General features: G+C 39.9%; 1 protein-coding gene across 5 annotated transcripts in view; it reads right to left on the reverse strand.

Annotated features, from left to right (window-relative positions):
* LOC117261067 (teneurin-3) overlaps window positions 1-26,661 on the reverse strand; it is a 193,694-nt gene that overhangs the window by 150,444 nt on the left and 16,589 nt on the right. For all 5 annotated transcript variants that reach the window (XM_033633282.2, XM_033633281.2, XM_033633280.2 and 2 more), the window contains exons 2-3: window positions 24,599-25,071; window positions 22,143-22,418 (exon numbers count right to left, since the gene is read on the reverse strand). In XM_033633282.2, coding sequence (XP_033489173.2) covers window positions 22,143-22,418; window positions 24,599-24,869 — 547 coding nt within the window. In that variant the 5' untranslated portion in view covers window positions 24,870-25,071. The remainder of the gene's footprint in view (window positions 1-22,142; window positions 22,419-24,598; window positions 25,072-26,661) is intronic.

Here is a 26,661-nt window from a genome sequence, read left to right on the forward strand (position 1 = left end):
ATGTTGTTTGTAATAGACAACAGGGCACAATGGGAATATAGTGTACAGTGTGAATGTGTACACAGGGCTTGGTTAGGAAGACAGTAATTGGGGTAGGGAGAGAAACTGGAGAGGCAGTGGGCTTGGGTTTGGACTGTTCGGGGAATATGAATCTGTTGAAATACCTGCCTTCTGACAGTCACCCGTCTCAGTTTATCCATCCACTGTCTAAGCAGGATTACCCCAAAAGCCCACCTGGATACCGAGCAACCTACAGCCAAGTAGCTCATTTTCGCTACAGCACCATGTGCAAACAAAGAGGGCGGGAGAAGCAGGGAAGAAAATGGTATCCGCACTGGCAAAGATGCTGCAGTAATTTTCACCCGAGTAAACAATATGGGAAACAGGCCAGGATCTTCTTCACATAACATGCTTAATTCTCCAGCGAAAGGGGGGAAATGGACTCGTATTTCCACCAAAGGGCTGTTGCTAAATGATGGCTATTCAGCGCAGTTTCAATTTTGACATGCCAAAGCTGTCTGAGGTACTCAGTTACTGATGTGGGCGGGGGCGCTAGGTCTCTTTGCTCTCCTTGTGCTCCATGGTCTCAGTCCAGCTGGCCTTTAGAATATGGATTATGTGTTGCCGGGGCCAGGCTCTCACTCCATGGGGGGCTGGACTGGGTGCCCAGCTTCGGCAGACTCCCCACCGAGACCCCTGGGTGAGAGGACGCCGAGAGCCCCCTCGGTTCTCAAGACTGGATCATTGAGAATGCAGCGGGTGCTTCCCACACCAGCACCATACGTCAGTGTGTGAAAGAAGACTAGCAAAGTAAGAAAAAAGACAGTGAAAAGGGGGATGGTGGGTGGGTCGCTGGAGGAGGAGGGGGGGGTGGGGTGTGGAACATCAAGGAAGAAGCAGTAGCAACAACCGTGATTGTGGCACAACTGCGACACTGCATCACTGCCAATCACAATGCCTGCTCTGTCGGGGAAAAAAGAAAGGGGGTGAAACACAGAAAAAGAACCTTGGGAGTGCAGCTGTGCAGCAGATTTACCTTTCAAAAAAGTCTGGGGCGATAATAAGTATCCAAATGACAGCTCTGTGCTGCCACATTCCCGACTAAAGTTAACCAGAGGTCCTAATGTCGAGTGCCAGCAGCAGACACAAAGGTCTGAACAGTGGGGCACCGAGGCAGCTAGCACAGCATGGCTAAATGGGGCAGGTGATTTCCCATCTCCTCCACTGCCCTCAAGGCACAGCCAATCACTGCTGGGGAAAAGTGGCGCCCCAGCCTGCAAGCCAAGGCAGCCAGAGTGGAAGGGCTAGAGAGGGAGCTGGAGTCTATCTGGGACCATGCATTATTCACATGCACCGCTACGGCACTAAGACCTCCACAAAAGAAAGGCCTCAGGTTCCATCAGTGCCGACTTGTTTCCAATCTATTATTGATGGCAACACTACACCCTATACTTTTCCCTGATTTACTGGATTCTATCATTCTTTCTATAATAAAGGCTATTTCCAGTAAAGTCAGAGCAAATGAGTGGAATATTTCCCAGCTCGGTGCCAGTGGGTGCTTCTTTCACTGAATCTTCTGGAATTGGCTTTAATTACACAAATCATATGCAGTATTACTGAGGGATTTTTTTTGCCGTGTCACAGTGTGTGTGTGTGTGTGTGTGTGTGTGTGTGTGTGTGTGCGCTCTCACCCTAATATACACAGCAAAACCTGAAACCTTTGTGCAAATCATCAATCATGTCAAAGGTAGGTTTCCGTGCAAAATTAATTTCAGCGTGGAGACCTCCAGCTAGACCTAAGTGAAATAAATGAGCTATCCAATTACCACATTATGATCACATGTAGCCACCGTAAAAAATGCACTGACAAAATTTCCCCATCAGCAGCTTCCTCGTATCTAATAGTGCCAGTATGCTAATGTGTAAAACCGTAAAATTCGCAAAAAATTGTTTATTACTTTAAGTCAGTGACTGTCTCTGTGCCTGCCATCTATTTTTTTTGTTTAGTGTTAAAGGGCGAGGGACACAGACCGAGCCATCACAGCACAGGCAGGCTCTCATTATCATCATATTTTGGTAATACCAGAGCCCTAATGAAAATGTGCACTCATCTTGTATTGTGAAATGGACCAAGAACTTTTAAAGAAGCAATGTGATGTAGCGATACAGCGGGCTAGTAATCAGATATGAACACTATCAGTGTGTTTATTTATAGTCTGGTGTTGTATCACAGGGCTAAATTAGCCTTTATACTGAGATTTTTATCAGAATATGTTAAGAAGCTCTTGAACTCAGAGGCAGTTGCTTTGAATTTCATGGCAATGTCCACATTATTACCATGCACACATCAAAGATTTCCCCCTAAATCTCTGCAGGAAACACAATCAATCTGCTCAGTATGCATGGCTGGGACAGTGGGCCATCTCCCCCTTTGAGGACGTCGACGCATTTGACCGATGTGCAGTCGATCCCCCAGATTGTGGCTAATCATCATTACCGGCCTGCTGAAACAATGACTTTCCTTCAGCCTGCTCGGCTTCAAGAAGGACACAAGGGATCTGCCAGTTTTTCTTATGGTGGCTTAACACTTGAGTCTGGATTTGAGGAATTAAGGCAGACTTGGGTGCAACAAAATGTGCACTCTGATCATCCATCCAAGTCATCAACTATGGCCTGGCTTGCACTGTAAATCTGCCTCATGAATTGCACAAAAATTCTGCAATAGGTATTGTGTTTTGGCAAAGTGTGATAGAGGCGCGGTTTGAGTTGAGGGAATTTCATTTTATACATTCTGTTGCCTGAAAACAAATGATGACTGCTGCATATTCCTAAAAGGAAATAAAAAAATATATGGAATACAATAGGGGGAAATGAGGACAGATGCATAGAAGGCACTGTTTGGGGAATTCTCCAAAACGGACAGCAGATTATGAAAAATGACTTCTTCCTTACAGTGCTTAAAGGTTAGGTCTCTATTACACAGAGAGCAAAATGTCAGCAGTATCCCCTGAAAGAGTGGACTATGATATTAATGGAGAGTCCAGGGAATGGGCTTCCCCTGACTGAGTATCCCCTCTACCAGACACATTATTCATTTAGTTGTCAGCCAGCACCTGGCGCATGTAACACTAACATCTACAAACTAAATGATGGAGAGAATATGGCCCACCCTGGTAGGCAGCCAGTGGTGAAAATGAATGTTGTTCATGAAGTATAATGGAGAGTAAAAGTACTGCTACTAGATAATCGAAGAGCTCTTCGCCCGCGCAACTCAAGTTGTCGCCCAGGACTTATTAGCATAATGTTCAATTTTCTAGCTAATATTGTACTTTCATTTGGCTCTTAGCTACCTCAGAGACTATAAGCATGGAGGAATCTAAGCACATGGGCTGCGGCAATAAGGAACTGTAGAGAGAGCCGCCTTAAAATGGTGAACACAAAATAATTCTTATCTTACAGCAGAAAAAAACCCATCTCCAGCAGATCCTGCATCAGATGAGGAACTGACTCGCTGCCCGAAATAAACTGGCGCATAAATATTAAAGAAGGAAACAAGTTATATTTCTTGTTTGAATTGGTGTATGTACTGTTTTATATTTAGTCCTGACCGCAGACGCCCTCATCGAATTTCTCAAAGCAATCATCCAAGCATTTTCCCATGTAATCTAACCATGCAACATCACTTAGAACACAAATGACAAAGAATGTTGTGTTCTATGGAAATGTGATGAACCCAGACAGGATGACAAGATGATTTAATACATTACAGAGCGAGTCATCAGTCACATAGCCACCACTTTATCTGTGATGCAAAATGGCTTCTGCATGAGGCACACTGTGGCGGTGGATTATTTGTGAGTAATATTCTTTTGCCGTGGTAAATATATTGTGTCATGAAGCAGAGGGTGGAAGAAAAATTCTCTCTCAGGCTGTTTTAATGAAGTCCCAAATGTCATCCTCATACTTCTTTTCAAGAGCGAACTCCAAGAAATTCCTCTAGAAGGCTGACTGTCCCTCAGTGAGTCTTCAAGTGATTTGAAAACAAGCAGACTTCAGAGAGAGGCAGCCTAACTAGGAAAACAAGAAAAAAACCCATACCATAAAGGGGTCAGGGGTGGGCCGTAAACAGGTGGTTTTTGGCTATTAAAGTCTGTCTTTATGATTGGAGACGTTTGATGAATTGTTGAGGCGGCAGTGAGCTCTGATTAGGGTCGGCAAGGAATCTCTTTCGTCCTGGAAAACTAGTTAAGTAAAAGAATAGTTTCGCCAGCCCTATGCCAAAAATGACTTTAATCATCACCATCTTATAATTCATTTGCAATTACCCCTTACTGCTACATCTTTACAAAGAGGCTAATAGAAAAAGGGATTTCACAGTACCGCCATTATAGTGAAAAATGTCAATGTAATTCAGTGTTTTTGGTAAGTGCAGCGAAGAGCGTCAGAGGCTGAGTTTAAATTAGAGCCAACACATTTTTCTCTCAACAATAGTGAGGAGCAGAGAGTGGGGGAGGAGGGGGTGGGAGAGGGTGGGCATCCAATTACTGGAGTACTGTGTGTGTCATCTTGACACCACGTTTGGGTTTCTTCAACGATGTATTAAATACACCAGACGTTAAGGCTGCACAGCAGTAATGATTGAAAGACTGAGACTAGCTGTTGTAGCTATTATTGGGGGGAATCTGCGAGTGGTTTGACATAAACAACTCAATACAGTGTCAATATGTCTATTTTGACAACTTGTGTCAACATGCTCTTAGTCACTGTTTTTACTGCATTTTAAATCAGAAACAACACACTAATGTGGAATGATGCTCCCTATTCATTTCAATGTGACTCCATTCGATTAAGCATTGTGAGTCATGTAACAGTTTCTCAAACCAATGGGAGTAATCCAACATATTCTCACTTAGATCTTGTCACATAAATATTTGGTCATGGACTTTCCACGTCAACATACGTGAAAAGTACCCTGGGTGCATTGGTTGTTGCGTTGGTTTTAAAATACACTTCCATTTTCACAGGACATTTACCTTTCAAAATAAACGCAATAGGTCCGTACAACAGTGTGAATCGACTTTTTTTTTCTTTAACAACTAAAACCCATGTGGTTGGGTTTTGGCGACAAAAAGCCATGGTTAGATTTAGGAAAAAAGAACAGGGTTTGGCTTTAAAACCTTGCAGGATACGAACACTTCTCTCCCAGGTGAAAGTCAGTGTTTGTTGGACCCATCCACCACCACTCCTGCCCGCCCTACTCGGATTTTCATTCTTGTCCCACTGTGTTTCCCCCTGACGCCACAGAGTGCCGTTAAACTATAACAGCGACTGGCCGCATATCACGCTGACGTTAGAGGATGGCTGTTTTCGTCAGTGTCTGACGCTGCAAGTCACTGCCCAAGCACCGGATTTCAACGACTTCAGAGTAAGACCGGGTTGAGTAATCACACATATCCCAAGTTACTCTCCTTTGTATTCTTTCAAACTTAAGGAACAGTTGACCCAGAAATCAAAAATATATATTTTTCCCAAGGTGCACTCATCTCTACTCATCATTTTTTGCCGCTTGGACAGTAGGTGTTACTAAGATATTGCTGAGAAATGCCAATTGTGTTGTATCTTGATGCAGAGGGAGTCAGCAGTTAGGTTTAGGCAACAAAACTACTTGGTTATGGTTAGGAAAAGTTTGTCCATTGCTCTAAGAGTCTAATAGTGACGCTGATGGGTTTACATTGGAGTTGGTGGGAAGCCCTGTGTCTCACACAGATGCTGAACGGTGCCTTTGATGTCACTATAATGACGGCAGGAGCCCAAGTGGCGTATTTTGACACTTCAGGAGTGAGACCAAGCTGTTTATCTTCTTATCTGTAGTGCTATTTATCATCATTTATTTACCTACTGCTAGCTCATCTATCACCACTGAGCTAGCTAACGTTACAGCTCATTGTTATAAATGTTTACATTTCGCATTGTTACAAGCACACACATCTTGTCCATGAGTAGCACACTTTTTCCTTCATGGTGATACGGTTGGCAGGTGTAGGTCGGTAAAAAGAAAATAGTTTCTACATGTAACTTCACACAACAAGGTCTGTGGACTATCTTGAGTAACCAGGTTATGATTTCTGGAAAGAGACACTGCTGTTGAGTTTTCCAAATGAATATTTTTGGCGCTTTGAGCACCACAAGCTGAGTGCCATCTAGTTCCATGATATTCAAGAGAAGGCAGGTATCCCCACAGCCGGTGTCTCCAACACTCAACAACTCACACCAAAACAATCTAGACTGATAAATAGCAATAGGGATAGTGAACTGTCCCTTTAACGTAGATTAGAAAAAAGTGACACTGTCTTACATCACTATTTAACTTGTCTTTAATCTCCACTGGGCAACTTTATACGCTGGCAGCTCCAAATAGCAGCAAAGGCGAGATTCAGCACCCAGAAGTCATGTAACATGACATAAGCAAACTGTAGGCAGCAAGCTCATGTTTGCCCAGCTGGCCTGTTTGATCACTTTATACCAAGTGATACCAAAGAGACGAGTGAGGCATCAGATCAAACTTTGACAAGTCCAGCTTTCCCTGGATGGAGTCTCAGTTAGTTTGTTAATAAGATCATAAAGTTTGCACTCAGTTTTTAGGCAAAAATGCCACTGGAATCACAAGTCGGAGCTTCTCAAATATGAATATTTGCAGTTCCTCTGAAGTCATATTGGATAGTAAATGGAATATATTTGGGTTCTGGACTGAAGATGTCACCTTGGGCATTTTTCACTATTTTCTGACACTTTATTGACGGAACAATTAATGGATTAAACAAAGAAATAATTGGCAGATTGATTGAACATTTTAAAAATTATTGTTGTTGTCTCAAAACTTTGTTAATATAAGAGTAAAAACTTATTTTGGTGTGTGATGATGGCAGGATGTAAACCAGGTTTTATTACATGCTGTCACGGATGTGCATTGTTTTACGTTCGATGTGATGTATTGGCATTTGTTTTGGTCAATTCTGCGGTATTTTTAATGAATTTTTATTTTATTTTTAAAAATGTTATGTTATTTGTGGTTCATAGGACAACAGATTAAATAAAATAAAAAACAGTTGAAAAAATAAATTAAAAATAATGGTAATTATTATTATTATTATTATTATTATTATTATTATTATCACAATATAAAAAATATTTACAATACTTTCAATAACTGCCTGTTTGGTGCAGAAGTAGAACAATTTACAGGATAGTTACATTTCTTTTTTTCCTTCTACTTGCAATTTTGTTTATCTCATTGTGCATAATACGCCCGTATCCACATATATTCATATACTTACACATATACATATGTACACACAAACATACACATATGCATTTATATCTACCCGTACCAAACTCTCTAAGTAGACTTAACTTTGTACACTGAAACTAAGGGAGTGTGTATTTCTACAGGTCTTATCAAAAAGAGGATGTTTTATGTTTTTATTATATTTTATGTTCAAGTCTGTTTTACTGCAACAAAAAAATACCCCCTTAGGGACATTCAATTTCAACTTTAAACTAGAACAAATTCACTTTAATCTTTGAGACTGAAAACACACCGGCAGGTCGTCTTTGACAACAGTCAGAATGGACATGTGTCAAGATACTGTTTTGTTATATCTGCTTTGTAAACACATTTTTCAGACAATCACCCAGTCTGTTCCCATCTAGAGCAAATCTCTCTTTCTACACCCTCCAAACTTTCAGGCTGTTCTCATTCACTGTCCGTACTTAACACCTACCAAAAGTAATGCAGTATAATTCGTATAGAAGGCACGTAATTGTGAGCCAGGAGGCTGTGATTACATGACCTTTGTGCTGCAGGCTGTCCTCTCTCAAGTGACTGGAAGTTAGCACAAATCTGTGTAGAAGTGATGCGCACATCAGCTGACGTCATCTGAATCCACAAGTACACATTAACAATCCACATCACATCATCCACGCGAATGAATTTTTGTCTCAGATTCAGAAACCAACAGTGGCTATGTAGATTTTATGAGTGATTTCTTTAACAATTGACTTAAATCATTCCACAGGCTGCTTTCAGTGATTGTAAACATTTCCATGTGTGCAGTAATGTCACTGCGGTAAATATCATTGAAGCTGCAAAATTAAAAGTTTTCAGTTATAAATTTGACAGAGGAAACAACAGAATTTTTAGCCTCTGGAAAAAAAAAAAAAATCAGTAAACTTACGCTACAGTTCCTCATGTTTAAATTCACACAGTGTCTCTCTTAATGGGAACGCACTTATAGTGTGTACTGCGATGATGGCTGTTAGTATTTAATTAACTTAATATCATTAATAAGTATGATGATATGATAACGTAATATACTGAAGTAAACTGGTTTTTAAAAAATGAACATTTGTTAAAAGAATTTCGTTTTTGTGAGACGGAAATGGCAACTGGTATTCATTATTTCACCCCTTTTAATCAGAATGTTGATTTTCATTGATCTGCCTTTCCAATCCGCAGATTAACCATGGTGCCCGCGGATATAACTGCAATCTGTGCATCACTACTAGGGTTGCACGTATACCATGATATAAAAGTTGACTGTTATCATACTGTGGACATTTGCTTATCTATAATATTGAAAAAAATAAGCATCTAGTTGGAGAATCTCCCCTTTATTTTAGTTATTCTCAAAGGGGAGACGTTTTACAAATACTGTCATTAACGAAATGGTTTCAAGTTTCAATAACAGTAATAAAACAACCAAAAGTAACCCTTTCATTTACATTCCTTTAAGGGTCACTTAGACTGATAACAATATAAATTCTGTAATACTGTGATACCATGAATCGTACTGTGAAAATCTCATACTGTTACAACCCTAACAACTACCATGTAGGGAGGTGGTCAGGGTGGTAGTTAGGTACATCAAACACAGGACTTAAGGAGTCCAGGAGACCAGTGTTCATGTCCTGCTGAATTATTTTCAGTAACATACATCAGTAATATCACGTCATCATGTTAAATAAAGTATGCAACATCATGATAATAAACTGTGATTCTTTTCCTATACTTAACCTTACAAGTAGAGACGCTGACTCCTAAGATATCACACCAACACTGTGCACAACATTTCTTAGATATCATATGAACCGTGGTATGAGAATACATTGAACCTTTAGAGACGCTATGCAAAACTCTGCAGGCAGCTCCGTCGGGTAATATAGAAGAAGACAATAGGTGGAAACTGTTCTACCCTATTTGCCAAATGGTCTGTCATCTAATGCCCTGGTGCTGCTCTGTTGTCTAATCCTACTGCTGAGGCCTCTAAAAGGATACATCGGCCTAATAAGATGAATGGGCTTTGACCCTGAAGCTGCTAAAAGCCAACCTGGCCAATTTATCTGAGTGACCTCTACTCTTGGCAGACACGTCCCTCACCTCTCCTGGAAGCCTTTAGGCAGGATCAATACCATAGAGGCAAAACAATCCAAAACAAAGGGTGTCTGGCAGCTGGGATACAACTACTCATTGCCTTTCATGACCCTGAAATATGTACTTAGTGGCAAGGATCCGTATTTTTCTTTCTTTATTCAATTTCTTTTTAATATTTACTCAACTGTGTCTTTGCTCTTACGAGGACAGAAACCCAACAACTGTAATATCTGAAGGAGGAGCCATGATTGAAGTAGCATGCTTAATGTGATTTGTGATTAAAGTGAGTTTTATTTTAAATATTTAGATTACAGCTCGATCTCTAACTCGATCAGGTATTCTCAAATCACAAATGGCTAATGTAAAGCAAGATGTCAGCTGTACACTGATTCATCAGTAATTTTATTATGCAAACCACAATCGTGGCTATTCCAGGGCCCTGATTGTAACATCGAGAAGTGCATTTTGAGGGAAAATAAGATTTTGTCGACTAAATTAAGGATTCTGTTTCATGTTCTGTTTATTGGTGTTGGGTTTGTGTTCAGGCGAGATAAAAGGCCCGGCTCGGATAGGTCGAGGCAGAGACCCTTCTACAAGAGAATATGTTTTCTCTCTTTGAGCGCGAATCAGTTTACATGGTATACAATATCAATCGTTGGCCTCAAATCTATATCTGCAAAGTGCTTAGGTTTGCATTGGTGATTAGATGAATTGAACTGAGAACAGTCTGTTACTTGAGCATCCCTTCATGGCTCGGATACCTAATGCCTCTCCCCTGCCTCTGAAGTGACCACAGTTTCAGGATGCTTTGCTCTGGGCACTTGGCCAGAAAGCTTTATGTATTCTGATACCATTCATTTTTAATCAGGACCAGAATATCCTTCCAAACCTCTTGCAAGCTGCCTTTGGCTACAAGACATCAATTTTGTTATATTTTAATTGATTTGGCAGTTCTCCTCGTTGTCGACTCTATAATTTGATTGTTAATATTGCTAATATTCCAAGCAAGAACTGCAGCAGCCCTCATTTAAAAGGCTTTTCCTGTATTTTTAGCCGCTCTCCTCTTGTTGCAGAATTATGCATTTCCCCCCACTATAGCATAAAGTGTAGTGACTGAAAATATTGTGTGTGTTCAGCATATTTCACTTGGCTTTCCACTTCGACGTGCCCAACTCGTCTCCGTGTGCAGTGGAAGGGTTTCTTCACATGACTGCTGAGGAGAAAGGACATGAGAGTAGGGGAGGGGAATCTTCTTCTGTGGTATAATGAGTTTGACAATGAAAGTGACACTGCGTCCTCCCTGGACCTTGCCGTGTGATCAATCATAACAATGGCTCACCATTTCCTCCTCTGGATACTGACCTTTCTCCCTTCAGGAAAGGAAGAGTGTGTAGGTGTCTGTGTCTGTGTGTGTGTGTGTGTGTGTGTGTGTGTTCATCTAGATTTCCTTCAGCCATCACCCTCCTTCCAATCAGCCCTTGAAGTCCTTCTGCATAGCCATAAGGATGTCCTTTAGCGGGGGGCCTTTTTTTCCCCCGAAAGCCCAATTTAGGGAACACTGATCTATTTCATTCTGCCATATAAACTATTTTAAGCGTAGACATTTTCAGGTGGGAGTGACATTAGGCTTATATATTTAAAATCCCATCACCTGAACAGCTTACAAGGTGATTTGACGCCGTTACTCCAGTGAGGAGAACTGCCAAGATTTCATGCAAATATCAGCGAGCGAGAATATTTTCAGCTGTTTCTATCGTAGTTCTGTGCCCGTAACTGAAGAGTGACAGAGACAGGAATGACATGCGGAGGAAACCATGAGCGTAAAGCAATCCTATGGGGTTTTAGTTGACCCCGCCCCCCCCTTGTCCTTGTCTCCAATGAGCTGACAGGACGTCTCATCAGCAGACTACTTATTGTATTTTCTGCGGTTCTGTGTCCTTTTCTGTATGCGCAGCATCTCAGCTCGACAACTTGAATAAAACATTAAAAATCAACCTTAAAATATTGGTACTATCAAACTCATCTTAATATGCTTCAGCCACAAATGTCCCATGTCGGCAATAAGGCATCTAGACACAATTTTATAGCCATTTTTATGCCACTCTTAATTGTTGTTTTATCTGCTCGGCAGGGGTATATACTGTCTATAATGTCTTTAAAACTACATAAAAATCAGATCAATACAGATACAAATCAGTGCAGTAACTCAAGTGGGCATATTTTTAAGAAAAGCCTGTGAATTTAAGATTGTAAAATGTGAATTTTATTGTTTTTTTTTTTTTATGATGCTACTTTCATGGATACTTTAAATCTGGAGTGCTCTTGGTATTAACCTTCAAATGTTGTAATAGATGGACTAAATAAATGCATAAATAAGTCAATAAATAATGAAAAGATAAATAACCATCAAACTAAACAAAATAAACACAGAAATATTCATGTATATATTTTTTGTTTAACTGTACACTAGAGCTGCAACACTTAATCGATCAGCTGTCAACTACTATATTAATGGCTAACTGATTTGATAATTGATTAATTACTTTAAGTAATAGTTTAAGGAAAAGGTCAGCATAAAAAAAAGAAAATTCTGATTCCAACTCCCTTCATTTTTTTTTAATTCTGTTTTTTTTTTTTTTGTGGACAAAAAAATTAAATAAATAAATAAAACATTTGAGGACGCCATCTTTGGCTTTGGAAAACACCGACCAGTATTTTTATACATTTTATAGACCAAAGAACTAACTTATTAATCAAGAGAATATTTGACAGATGACTTGACAATGAAAATAATCATCAGATGCAGCCCTACTATACACAGCCTGACAGCTGTTGTGTTTTTGTTGGCATTATTAGGAAATGCCCCTAAGAAACGAAGGTTAAATAACTACTTTCACCCCAAAAATATGCAGAAGAGGTGAGAGCACAACCCTGGCAGCCTCCACCAATAAGGCAGGGAACCTGTATGTAGCCTGTTTGCTGAGCTCCAGGGCAAAACAATGTTGACAAGCATTCGCTGCTGCTTGCTAAGCTCACCACCTCCAGTGCTTGCTAATAATTTAAGGCGACTCAGGTGAACATATCAACAGTTCTGGCTTTCCTCTGTTCTTTCATTTATACTACGGTGGCCGAACAACAAGGGAACACAGTTCAATGACGTTTTAGGAAGAGAATCTAAGCCTCTTCAATCCCCAGTCAAGATTTTACCCTTGAAATGTTATATTTTAAACTTTTCTGTGTAAAGGAAATGGCGCACTGCAGGCTCCATTCTGCGTACAAGTCTCCATCAACATCTTTCACCTTATTAACTCAGGCAAATATTAGAGACTATTTGATACAGCAGAAGTAAATTGAGATCAAAACCCTTTGATTTGTGGCATTGTTTGAGCTAGATGAAACGCTCTCATGACGAAAACTCCCTGAAATCCCGACTGAAGTCAAGGCCTTTTAATGAAACATTTATCCGTGTGTGTACAAAAAGACTCTTACACACGTCCACTGCCAATGAAAAGATCCAGCTGTGTAATTTGCGGTTAAAATTTGCTTTTCATTGCGTGTGGTATAAAAGAAACTGGACTAACATGATTATAACAATAGATTTTTGCACATATTTGCGCCATTATACTTTGTCACTCAAGTGGACTGTTTAAAAGTGTTGAGTTTAGATTGGTGCAGTTTCACTTTGGTTTTATGATTTATGCACTACTGCAGCCTGTAGCATAAAAACTGCTCCATAATAGAGTGTTTGAAATGGTTTTATTGTTTAGATGTAACTCGATTCATAGCTTTCTGCAATCCAGCACTTTTGGGCTCAGTGATTCGCTGAAGGACACATTGGAAACAAAGCACAAAAGACCTTTTTCAAACCCACTATTTAGAGGAAAGACAAGCAAGCGTGACATAAGATGATCCTACGAGTGCGACGACAAGCAGAACAGAGACGTTCTCTACATTCAGATGAGACCGCGACAGAACAATCACCTTGACATCCAACTTTTTGATTGCAAACATCCAACACAGAGGAGCGCAAAAAGGTCAAAGCCACAGCACCATGACAATAGATATAACAAATATTCCTGTGTCCCAAGATAGGGGAGAGAAAGGAGATTGTGAAAGGGAGAAGACATGAAACCAAACAGATTGGTGGGTTGGTGCTAGTCTGGGGACAACGTCTGAAAACCCAGCGGCGCTCCAGGAGAGGAGAGAAAATCTATTTTAGCCAATATGAAGCAAAATAAAAAAAGACCTAGATACTACAGTGTATACTGACTTCTCAACTTCTGTCTGACTTCTGAAAATATATGATATTTTTACTTTACATTTACACTTAACTTGCAATAAGGGCAAAAAATAACCTATAGTTTACAGATGTTCCATTATACAAGCAGTCCTTGTAATGTGTCTTTTCATATATGTCTTGCCCCCCCCCCCCCCCACCCACACCCACACCCACACCTCAGGAGACTGCAGATTGATCTGGGTTTAGAAAAACATCGATGCTTGCTGAGGAGATACCAGTAATACATGTAATTATGAGCAACACAATTGGAGCAACATGCTAATCCGTGTTTCTTCCATTGATATTCATAGAGTATAAAATGGCTTCCTGACTATTTCCGTATTGCATGGTAATACAATCACTCAATTAGGCTGTGTGATGAAGTGAAATGAGCCATTTTCTCTTGAGGACGGTAAATAGTGGCCCTTGTAATTGACAACTGCAGAGTAATTCCTAATCGTAATAACATGTCCTGCAGTCTGGCACCCCGCGAGTGATTAGACTGAGCCAAGTACGGGCTAAGACAGTGCTGCCACTCGGCAGGACTGGGTGAAACTTAAGTTGGAGAGGAAAATGTTGATGCTCAATGATTAGGTGACAGAAAATAGATGTTGGATGGAGTTAATAGCTTTTTACAGTGGAGCTGCATCTCTGCAGACTACGTTACACTAACCCTGACAGATTAACCCAAATACTCATTTATGCAAAAGTGTTCCACTTGAAAGTGGACTTTTTTTATTAGAAATTATAGGCACAATATTGAAGGCTGAGTGTCAAACTTTGGACTGAAGCTGAAATAATCATGTGATTAATCCATTACTGAGAGTACAGAAAATAATCGCTAACTATTTTTTTAAATCGATGAGTCATTTAAAGGAATACTTCAACTGCAAAATGAATATTTGTATATAAATTAATTAATCGCTGTGAGTTACCTTGAATTTGTAAAGAAAACTTTGTTTTTCTTGTACGCCTCCACAGTAAACAGAGAATCCAGGGATGGCATCATTCTTTCTGAACTGAAGTAATCAGGGTCCACATTTAACGACAGCAAAACTACAGCTAAACATCTGTTTACAAACTCTCACACAACTCCTGCAGTGTAATCAAGTCTTATTTATCCAGTCATATGCTCAGTACTTCCCAAACACATCCATGTTGAGAAAAATGTTTAGCTTTAAAGCATGTCAGTACAGATACTCTCACACATGGATGTGTAGTGTGCTTAGACAAGGTGCCCAGGCACATGGTGCGTGCGCTACTTGTTAAATTAGGGTTGCAGCAGTATACCGGTTTTGAGGTATGCCCTTGTATGACAACTGATGGTTATCACACTGTGAACCTTTCCTTGTCTACAGTATTAAGACGAAATTCAACTGGATGCAGAATCTTACCTGCCTGTGCAGTTACACACACTTCAACCACAAAAATGGTGTCTAGTTTCAATTAATATAAACAGTATGTTGAACCAAAAGAAAAACATTTTAAGGAGCATTTTAACTGATAATGACAAAAGTAATTTTTATAATACCATTGACCATGGAGCCATGGTATTTTCCAAGATGGTTATTGTACCATACAGATCTCATACTGTTGCAACCCTGGTGTAAATGTTTTATTTTTTAATAGTTTAGCAAAAATGCATGTGTTTGGGAAGTACTGAGCGTATGCCTGGATAAAACAGACTTGGATTACACTGCATGAGTTGTATTAGAGTTTGTAAACAGCTGTTTTGATATAGTTTTGCTGCTGTTGAAAGTGGATGCTGGTTATTTTAATTTGTGAATAATGTGTGCTTTATTTGGATTTTTCACTCACCTGAATTCAAGGTAATAGTTGGTGAAAATTGATATACGAATGATCATTTTGTGGGTGAATTTTTCCTTTTAGTCACTGTTGATGCAAAAAAAGCCAAAAAAATAGTTGGTTCCAGTTTCTTAAATGTGAGGATATGCTGTTTTTTCTGTTTTATATCACAGTCAATCTAATATCTGAGGGTTTTGGACTGTTGGTCAGACAGAACAAGACATTTAAAAGGCATAACCTTGGGCAGTGAGAAGTTGTAATTTTTACAGTTTCCTGGTCCAAATAGACTAAACGATTCATCATATTCCAAAAAGACAGCTTAACTGCAAATGCACAAATAACCTTGAACCCTCAGAAGAGACTAAAATGTAATACTTTTTATCTGTAATGTTGATGTCACACAGTACCCAAATACTGTATTCAAAAGAAATTTTGAAAAATTACCTTACATCAAGCATTAATCATCATCAGATAAGTTATGCCATTTATTTAGGATAATAAATGCATTAATCACCCAATATTTCTACACCAACATATGTGCCTTCATACTGATTTCATTACAGTGGTATAAAATCTATTTTTACCATATAAGAGGGATATAGTAGTTTCAAGAAAAGCTGTGTTCCCTTATTATTATGCTAATTTATTCCGCAAGACACTCCAAAGTCTAATCAGATCACCCACTCTGCAGGGGGTATAGCTGTGGTGTGAGTCCAAAGTTTTTCACCATGTGTTCTTGTTGTATTAATGTGCTCACAAGAACATGTCTGCACGCAGACGTACTCCACTGAAAAGACAGAAGGACATCCCACACATACGCTGCATCATGGTGCGGAGCTGTATGAAGGATAAATCATGATATTGGTGGTCAGATTGTCATTTGCTGTGATGAAGGTCCAAATGTCAGTGACCTTTGCTCTGCACAGAAACAGGGCAGTGACCTCCTCCAGGCCTTTCCAAACTACTCAGAAATAGAAACCAGAAATCTTTTTGCAACCCTGATGAGCACAACATCTGCGATGACACCTCACCACGTCACCGCTGACTCCAAAATCCCCTGTCACCCCAAGCACTAACAATGTGAGCACTTAACCGGTGACAGCAGCGGCAAGCAGGGAAGTGATGACAATAAATGATGGCAATCAAAGCGCGCCTCCTCTTTTGACGAGGCACGAGATGAAGCTCAGACACCTTCCCGGCTCCTATTAACAAATGATGAAACTGTTTTCTCTGCCAGTCTTGGAGTGTTCTTCAAAAAACATCACAGATGGCCAGCCCTTTTGACCAGGAAAAAAAACTCTGTGATGTTATTTATTCTTTTTGTGGTCGGCTTGTGCCATATTGAATTATGAAAGTGGCGAGGGAGGATTTCTGCCTGCTACGATCAATAGGCTGATTCCACTGTCACAATACAAGGCGCAGATCTGAGACAGGAGTTTGACAGATGGCGTGTCACCTTCGTCAGCGTGACGTCCCGCGTGCGCGCGTTCCAGCGTGCGTGTGTGTAAATGTCTGCACTTTTGCTTGATTTTCCTTATCTTCGAGAGATACAGTGTGAGAAACAAAGTGAGATATGCGAGTGTGTACAGGCACGTGTGTGTATGTGAGACAGGAGAGAGATGCAGAGTGAGAGAACACAGATACGTGCACACAGAGAGGCATGTTAGAGGGTGTCTGATACGCTTTCATACTCCCACCCAAAAAGCCTTTGGTGCTTGCTGTGCTACAGCACACTTTGCTGTGACTCCTCTACTGATTTAATTAACCTTTTACTGGCACTGTTCACACAATGAAACTGTGAGCTATAGTAAAATATGTACTGCAATGTAGACCTGTGACTTGGACAAAGTGAAATGATTTTCCAATGCATCCCCTCGTAAACAGGCCTGGATATGAATGTGGCTGTAAAGACTGGAAGGGACTGCTACAGCCACACTGGCCATCCTCCATGAAAACATCAAAGGGGACACACTTTTTTCCTCAGAAATTATTTTGGACAGAAGGTGCAGGCCAGAGCAAGTGATGCCGCTTTAACAAAGGCTGACAGGCATCGCAGTGGAGGTCCCTTTCTCCTAACCAGGGGTCAGCAGACGCCAAGCCCCTCCACCAATGATAAACCCCATGTGTGACGGTTTATACAGCCGAGGAGGGCTGTCACGATGTGCTGCAGTGCTGTAGCCGCAGTACCTAACAAGTCGGCGCGCTCTTTTTCACACCCTATTAGGAATACAACTCAACTGGGCCATGCTATGTTTCTGTTTCGTGCAGTCATTCATGTTTTATGAGGGGTATAATATTGATTCTGAAGGCAGCACAGTCAACATTAGGGTAGGAGAAAAAATAAAAACACCTCTCTCCATGTTCAGTTTTACACAGCAGCTACACATTGACCTGCTGGCCTGAAATATGAATATTCATATCACGATAACACTTAAACCTAAACTATAGTCATTTAATATTTAAACATTAAAAATGCATTGCAGGAAAGGACCATAGTGGCATGGTGACTGAAGAATGGCGGCCCCCATTGGAAGCGTCTACCCCACAGTTGGCTTTGTTCACAAAGTGATGTTTTTCTTTTTTTTTTTTTTTAATATGAGGACATTTTCTCTCCTCATATAAAATTTATTGTCTTCAGTGTTTGTTACCAGAACTGGCAGCAGTGCTAAAGATGAGTTCATATGTATTTTGAGGCTTTTAATCTTACAATAAAAAGTCATTTTTAAACTATAATGGTTTAACAGAACTGCATTCCATCTATTACAGAGCATGTGAAGAATTAGATTTTTACAATGAGAGCAAAAGTGCATGTTTAGTTCCATTATCCAGTTTCCATTTTCCAAGACATTCAAACAACTTTCCCACATTTCACTGACAGCTGCTTGGCTGCGTGGGACTGAAATACCCAAGGACGTCTAGTGACCCACATTCTAACCCATGCAGCACAAAATAATGCTTTAGCTAAGACCGAGGTCACCTTATTTCCATCTGTAATTAGTGTTTGAAAAGCAGCTCATTTCTGTCCTCCTCAACCCGTCATTAAAAATACAGGAACATTTCAAATACGTTTTCTCCATTGAATTTGCTAAATTATAAAAAGGTTACAAATTATTTAATAAACGAAGAAAAACTAAGTGGGGCACCAGTGATTTCAATACATTTTATAGCTCCATATGCAACGCACATAATGCAGATGTAATTAATGGATTACATGAGGTTGCTACTGTTGCTATGGGAATGAGGCTTTAACTTATTTTACTCCTCATCTTCTGTAATTAACCTGCTGCTGAAAATATTCTGACTGAGTAAAAACTTCAAGCAAACTCTTTCAAGCTGTGTGTGTTTTTTTTTTTTTTTTAATCAGGGTGCCACTTATAGCAGAGTTACGCTCACTGCAGACGTGAACACTATACAGCTGGTACATGTCTCAACGTTAACGTAACACGAGACAGTAAGTGAGCATATGTAAGTGCATGCGTAGAAGCGTGTGCATGTCTGCGCGGGTGTGTGTTTGTGTATGGCGAGCTATCACTGTCAGGTATAGGGGAACAAGGAATTAATTCCTGCATGACGGTAGAGAGCAACGATAGTTTATTATTTTAACTCATGAACAAGTTTATCAGTGTAAGCAAAGGGATATTTAAAAGAAAAAAATATGAGTTATAGATATTAGATTATATTTTAAATCACTTTTCCACAGAGTGTTACATGCTTCATGTTCTTATTATTATAAAAGAAAATAAATTATAAAGTAATATATGTTTTCAAAGCTCTGTTTGCTTCTTCGCTTAAAAGCAAGCTACGCTGGTCATGTAGTAAATGTGATGGTGTCATCTATTGAGATATACAAAGGACTGCTTAGGATCACATGGACGTTCTTACAACTAGAAAACCAATAAAACGGACACTTAAATCAATCAATTTTGTTTTCAAGGCATTCTATCACTGGCAGGGGATTATCTTAAGTGTAAAATCAATGAAAGCTGCTTAACAGATTGCCATTTTTTCCTACTTCTTCATTAAAAAAAATCTGATATAAATGGTCATGTTATGAGCCACTATAATGCAATTAAAGGCTTGGCTTTTAACAAAAAACACAACGCAAGAGAAGTAGAAAATGTGGATATCAAACATTCTTAAAAAGTTGACACATGGTCTTAAAAATCATTGACTGCCCAGAGCCTAACTGACAGCTCTTTCACTGGCTGGGTCCTCTTCTTTGCAGAGAAATTGAAAAATATACTTCAGCTAATGTTTTGATGCCAGAATACAAATGCACCACTTCAGAAAACAACCGCTCTTATTCTGTCTCTGCGGCTGCACTCAGCAGATCATTTAAAGCTGCAGATTGACAAGATGACCACTCCGGTTTCAATTCTAAAAAAAGGTGGACTTCTTATTCTTGAATCACCAAGGTTAACATTTGCAGATGCCGCGCTCTGCGAATGTGCTGAGGTTTTCGGTACTTGTCTGTGTCGAACACTCTGTAGAACAGAGCGAATTAGAATGAAATATTGAGTTCATTTATGAATAAGTGGGGCTGAACGGCCCCTTGTTGGAGCTTCTGCATGCATATTCAGTTGATGGAAACCTCTGGATGGGTCATTTCTCTTAGCTGCTTCATTAAATAGTGAAAGTCAAAAGTGCAATGCCTCCTGACAAAAAAAAAAGGAGAGACCAAGATCTATAGAGGTGGAACAGTGGGCAAGGTTTTTCTTTGCTTCGGCTCAAAATCCAGATGATGACAAGGGACTCCAAAAATAGTCGAACCAAGAAAAAAAAGAGTAGGAATTTTAAATTACACTCACATTGTTCTTCCTACTGTGCGTTTTCAGCATATTAAAATGCAGCGCAGTTAAAAGAATAGAAAAGAGCAAACATGCACTTCAATAAATTAGTTCTTAGATGTTTTTGCTTTTGTGAGATTAAAAAGGCACGGCACCTGGGATAAAGATCTAGCAGGTATTGTTTATTTTCCCCCTATAATGAAACTAATTGAAACAATAGCGAATTAGATAAAGTCTCAGTGGGACGTTGTACTAACTAGAGCCAATCAGCAGCAGCTTCTTGAGACGTTTCCAAAAGAAACTCCAGAGGAGGTATGCCAGAGGGGCGTACTGTAGAGTGGTGTGTGTATGTGCGCTCGTGCAGTTTAAGTGGTGGGGAGCAGGTGCAATCGAAGCTCAATAGAGAACCTATTGAAGCTCGACTCTGCGTTGTCTTGCAGAATGAAGCGGTGACTGGTGATACGGTTTCGTGCTTGGCATGTACAGCAACAAATATGACTGGAGTCGAGCACTAAGGAGGTGAGGGGTCATGTTTACCGGCACCTCTGTGGTTAGGCCGAGCTTTTAGTGACTCATAAACGTATACAGTGTATCTGGCCAAAGCAAAGGCCAGACACTGGAACAAATACATGGGTTTGGATTCTGATGGCATTTTGAAAAGGTAAAAGACTTACTCAGCTCCCCCCTGGAGACAAGTTCACTATGATGAATACTGCCATTAAGAAAATGACTTGTCTCAAATGTCAGACTGTAGCCAATGTTTTCAGAATAAAAATTGATAGCGCACGAACACAGGACATTTTCCCCCCTTTCTTTCACCCTTCTCTTTAATGTTCTTGCCAGCAAAGTGTAATCAACCCTAATTATTTTAACTGCCTGCCACTCTTTGAGATCATCGGTTTCTTAAAATAATTAGAGCTTTACATTCAATGTGTTTTAATGGTGATGGCTCACACTATGATGATGATGAATGATGTACAATGTCAGGAGCACTCAACGTCAGAGAAGAAAGCTTTCGACGACAACATATGAAGCTGAGAGGATAAATTCAATGACAGGAGGGAAATATTGCAGACTTAAAGCATAGCATGAAAAGATGCGATGCATTTAAATATAAAAAAAGAATGCTTGAGGGAGAAATAGTGCTGAAAAACATCCGTAAATGTCATTTTAAAGTACATTACAAGAGACACGAAAGGATTTTTGAACTTTGAGGAAGTAAACAAGCAAGATAACATTAAGAAATGTTTCAAAAAGCGTAAACGTAACAACAATACAGATATGCAGCTGCCTTACATGCATTGCCGCCATTTGACGCAACAAAGATTTGCCCTCTTCAAACAGAGAACCTCAATCCTCTGTCTCAGGTTTCCAGCATGATCAAATTTGCACTTCAAACCATTGTACCCATTTAATCAGCCATTGTGCATGCCCAGTCAACCACTGCAGAATTTCCAAGCAAAATCTCAGACTGAGGCACACAAAGCTATCTTTGATTATACGCTAGCCCATGGGGAAACTTTATCAAACTCCTTTGCTTCCTGCGGAGAAGGACCAGGTGACTAGGAACTGCTCAATCGGAAGGCCAAATTCTTTTCCGCATGCGGCGAGGAATCACGCCTTTGATCCAAAGAAAGCCAGCTGCAAACGCCTCTCCAGATACCAGCCCCGCCAATCACGCTTGCATTTCCTTCCACCAATCAGGACCTCGGCTCCGGCGCCAACCATAATCCAACCTACTGCTGCTTTGTCTACATACTGATTTATCCCCTTTCAAAAGCCTCATCTGCAAACAAATACGCATTTTAGGATAAAAGAATAAAAAGTGTGCCCTACTCACCCATCTCATTGTCCGATTTATTGTCCATTTCCGTGTCAGTGAGCGTAAGCGCCGAGTTAGAGCGGCTGGAGAGGCATGAATCCTGCCCAGACTTTGCCCCCGTTCCCCAAAGAGTCATGGTACGTTCCGGTGATACAGGTTCATGGTTTTCCGTAGCGGCCGGTCCTCTGGAGTAGCTGCTGAGCGGGTGGGAGAGGCCCGTCTCAGGGCAGAGTGCCAAGCCTCTGCGGGCTGGGGGCTCACAGATTCCAAGTTGCCTCAGCGAAAACGTCTGCCCTGTGAATGACAGAAGTTGTAAAGTTAACAAACCAATCAACAACACGGTTAATGGCCGAGAGCAGGGCTGCTTAAAAAAAAAAAAAACACTTAACCTAAGAGCAGGGTGGAAGGGGAGGGGTAATTGTTGAATTAAAGTCTTAACAACGTCCTCCCACGCTCATCAACTTATCAAGATGCTCAGAAGCATTTTCTTCACTGCAGCTAAAACTAGATTTTGTAATAAGGTGAGCATTTTAACATGACCTACTTTGATTAAACATTCAAACCCAAAAACAAATCAAGTAAAATCAAGCTTCTTGTGCTCATCTGCACGTATGAAAAATGAAGAAAAAAAACATTTATTATTTATTGCTTTTAGAAACTGTTCCAGACACACAGGCTGTTTTCACAATAGGAATTACTCGAGGCTCTGGTGTTCACTGCAAATAAAATAATAGCCTGCAAAGCCTTCAAAGACACTGCAGCATCTCAGCAGAAATGAATTAATTAAATTTAAGTCACAGGAATATTGCCAATAAACAAAAATACCTCATGTTGACCTCATTAGAAAGCTCTAGGGAAATATTCTTAATGTTTGACTCACTGCATGTCTGTCATTTAAAACCTATATCTTGTCATCCATGTGTAATGTTGTTCGCCATCTGGTTGTATGACACCGATAGCCCAGGTCATAAATGATTACTCACGTGATCAACCTGATATTATTTTAGCAAAAACCATTCATTTTATATTTTTATTTAAATGTTTTTTAGATGTAAATGTCATCAGGTAAGCTCACCTGGAAGCAAAGATATTTAAAAATTATTTAAAATCATTGGTGCTGCAATGTTGCTACTCAATAATGATTTTTAACATTTCAAGGTCAGACGTGTCAACACTGGAAAAACACTAAAAATAAATATGGCACAATGTAAAATAAATTTAAAAAATGTTTTATGTCGAGTATGAGATCACAGAGTGAGTTGTGCGTTTTTTATTTCCCCTCGTAATATCTCTTTATGATGTATTTTGTGTTGTTGGAGATGGTGCAGAAAAATCCTTTCAAAGTAAGTGTGCCACGTCTGAAAATGTCTGAAAATGTTAAAACGCTCCAGAAAACAGATTTCCCCACATTAAAATCCATATCATTTGAAACGATCATTAGATAAAGACATTTTCATACACCATCACACACACACAGCACAATGAGCAGATATAGTATCTACACTCATTTACACAAAATATGTTCTTTTTCTTCCACCACTAGATGAATAACATTAAATCTGACATTTGCTGTGATGATGGAGGAAACAGTCGTCTACATTAAATGGCCAGATTTTTAAAAAGAAATAAAGAAAAATAGCATTCTTCCCACAACTTCATCATAATCCCATTAATTCTGAAATGGGCACCAATTAGCAGCGAGAAAATGTAAGGGAGTAATGGACAGATTTTCTAATTGCAATCTTATGAGCCAAAGGAGTGCCATAAAATACAATAAACTGCTCAAACTTTTTTAATTACAGAAATTAGAGCAGTTTCCAGCAGCCAATTAAAGGACAGGGTTATTTACTGAGCATTTTTCCTTATTATTTTAACATAGTCCTGCACAGTAGGAACATTTTATAAGGTCAGAGTGGCCCACTGTATCCCACCCCATGTGAGTGTTCTCTGAAAGTTTGGGGAAAATAAAACTAAATTGTGCTTTTGTTTGATATCATCTAATTGTGTTTACCGCTGTCTAGCATCCTGGCATCATGTTGTTATTTCTTGTCAAACTTGCAGAGAATTAGTGGAGGTTAAAACTGCAATATTTAGTAAACACAACAAACAACAAAATCCCTGCGTCCATGGTCTTTTACTAATGACGTTTCCCACTGTTAAACATCAGTAAATGAACGTGGATACAAGGATTTTGTTGTTCGGTATATTTAAACTGGGATCTCATATTTATCTTCACATTTACTTTTAGGACTGGAGATAAAAACTGTGAGTTGCTAAATTAATACAGACATTTTTAACGACTTATCACAGTTTTGCAGCCAAGGTCACCGAGCTGATGATGTGGGTTTTAAAGTTAAATGTAATTGTCTTCTACTTATCCGTGTCAGCCTCAGTAACCACACTACTTAGCTCACATTATAGACATTCGTCTGACAAATACTGAGAAATCAGAGTAAACATGTGCTCTTGCTAACCTGGCCTGCTGTACTCTGCACTTTCCTTGTGGACCATCTCCTTGACTCTGCCTCCAAACAGCATTCGTGAAGGGTCATGGTCAAAGGCCTGGAGCGTTTCGCTGGAGCTGTAGGATTTCTGAGTGGGTACGCGGCAGGCTCCCTCCTCGCGGTCGGCCGAGGAGGCGGTATAACGGCGTTCCCGATCCTTGTCTCTCTCGCAGTATCTCTCTCGGTCTCTCTGGCTCTTGGACAGCGAGCAGAAAGGCCGCTGCTCCCTCACCCGTTCCATGCTGCCTGCATGCTGGGTATCCAACTCCCTCCCCTTCACCCTCTCCTGAGAGACTCGCCACTGGATTATTTTGCTCGTTTCTCCCCCTCCTCTTCCTCCTCCGGTTGTGATTCTGGACCGATGTGGCCCCCAAACTCCCCTCCCCACTTTTTAACCTCTGTCGATCTGTTCTTCAGTCCATTCAGGCTTCCACCCACTCTACCTGGAGAAAGAGAGACAGAGAAGAGGAAAGGAAGCAAGGAGCTCAGATAACACTAATCCATCTGCTTCATCTTCAAAAGTACACACTTATCCCCTTCTCACTGCCCCACCCCCACCGCTACTTCACCACCCCTGAAACCTCACCCGTGAACCCCTGTCATACATGACTTCCTCTCTTAAAAGAAGATCACCTCCTCATTCTGCCTGCTTCGGCCTTCAAAATCAAGTTCATTTTCACTGCACTGATTATAAAAACTAGCCATATTTTTCACATCAAGCAAAAGCAGTTTTTTTTTCCAGAACTAGTGGCAGTTTCACACAATAATATTTTTATGAATGAAAAACCTTATTCCCATGATGACGGTCCAAAATTAACATCCACCGAGTGTCATACGCTGGTTAAATGACGGATTAATCAATACATCACACATCACGGTGGCAAGTGACTTTTTGACACAATCACATCATGCTTTAATTTTTAATTTAAACTGTAACTCATGGAGAATTATAATTCTGACCCAGGATATGCACGTTAACCCAGTGTCAGATTCTATACACAGAATAGCAATGACAACAAGTGAGATGGCATAGCTCAATGAAAAATGCATATCTGCCATTTATATAAATGTTTTTAGCCTGTGGCATAGGGAAAGAAATTAAAGGGATGCTCTGTATAAATTATGACACACACTATTCGTCTCAGTCTCATACCTATCCGTGCTGATATGTCTGAAATTCTGCATCTACCCCACGACAATACAGGTGAATGGAATTTCATTTGAGGCACTTATAGCATTGAAAAATTAGGTAAGTAAAATACAGTTTTTTTTGTAACTTGGGTGAGCGGACTCTTTAAACTGTACCGTTTGCAAACACACATGATCCAAGTGTCTGATTTTCTACTCAAAAAAATAAATAAATATATAAATAAATATGAACTCTGAGTTAATATATCTATTTCTGTATAAAAGGCATACCTATACAGTAAAAGTATATCGACAACAATACAGTGGAGGTTAATGGTACTTCATTTGCAGTGTTCAAATAATTTAAACACTAAATAAGAAAAAATGTTTTGTAATTTGGGTGAACTGACTCTTTAAACTGTAACTCCTGCAGAAAACACATGTTCTCAGTGTCTGTTTTTTACTAAATAAAAATATCTCTCATGAGTTAATGAACATATGAAAAATGCACACATATAGAGAATATATCAGTGGGTAAGCAGCCTGGGGCAATTGAGAATAAAAATGAAAAGGGTCAGGTCACCAAAAGCATTAAAAAAAAAAATACAAACATCTATATTTTTTTTCCTCACATATTGCACCTCTATTGCTACAGTATCTAGCTACATAGGGAGTTTGGTTTAGCCTGCCCATATCCCCATACAGTGGAGGTGAATGGAATTTAATTTAAAGTACTTAAATCACTATTAAATCGTTTTTTTGCAGTTTGGGTGGACTGACTCTTTAAACTGTCCCTCTTGCAGAACACACATGATCCCAATGTTTAATTTTAGACTCATAAAAATAGCTCTGCAGTGTTAATAAACACATTTCTATGAAAAACATGCATACATATACAGTTTATG

This window comes from Epinephelus lanceolatus, chromosome 7 (assembly GCF_041903045.1).
Source record: "Epinephelus lanceolatus isolate andai-2023 chromosome 7, ASM4190304v1, whole genome shotgun sequence".
Classification (NCBI taxonomy): Eukaryota; Metazoa; Chordata; class Actinopteri; order Perciformes; family Serranidae; genus Epinephelus; species Epinephelus lanceolatus.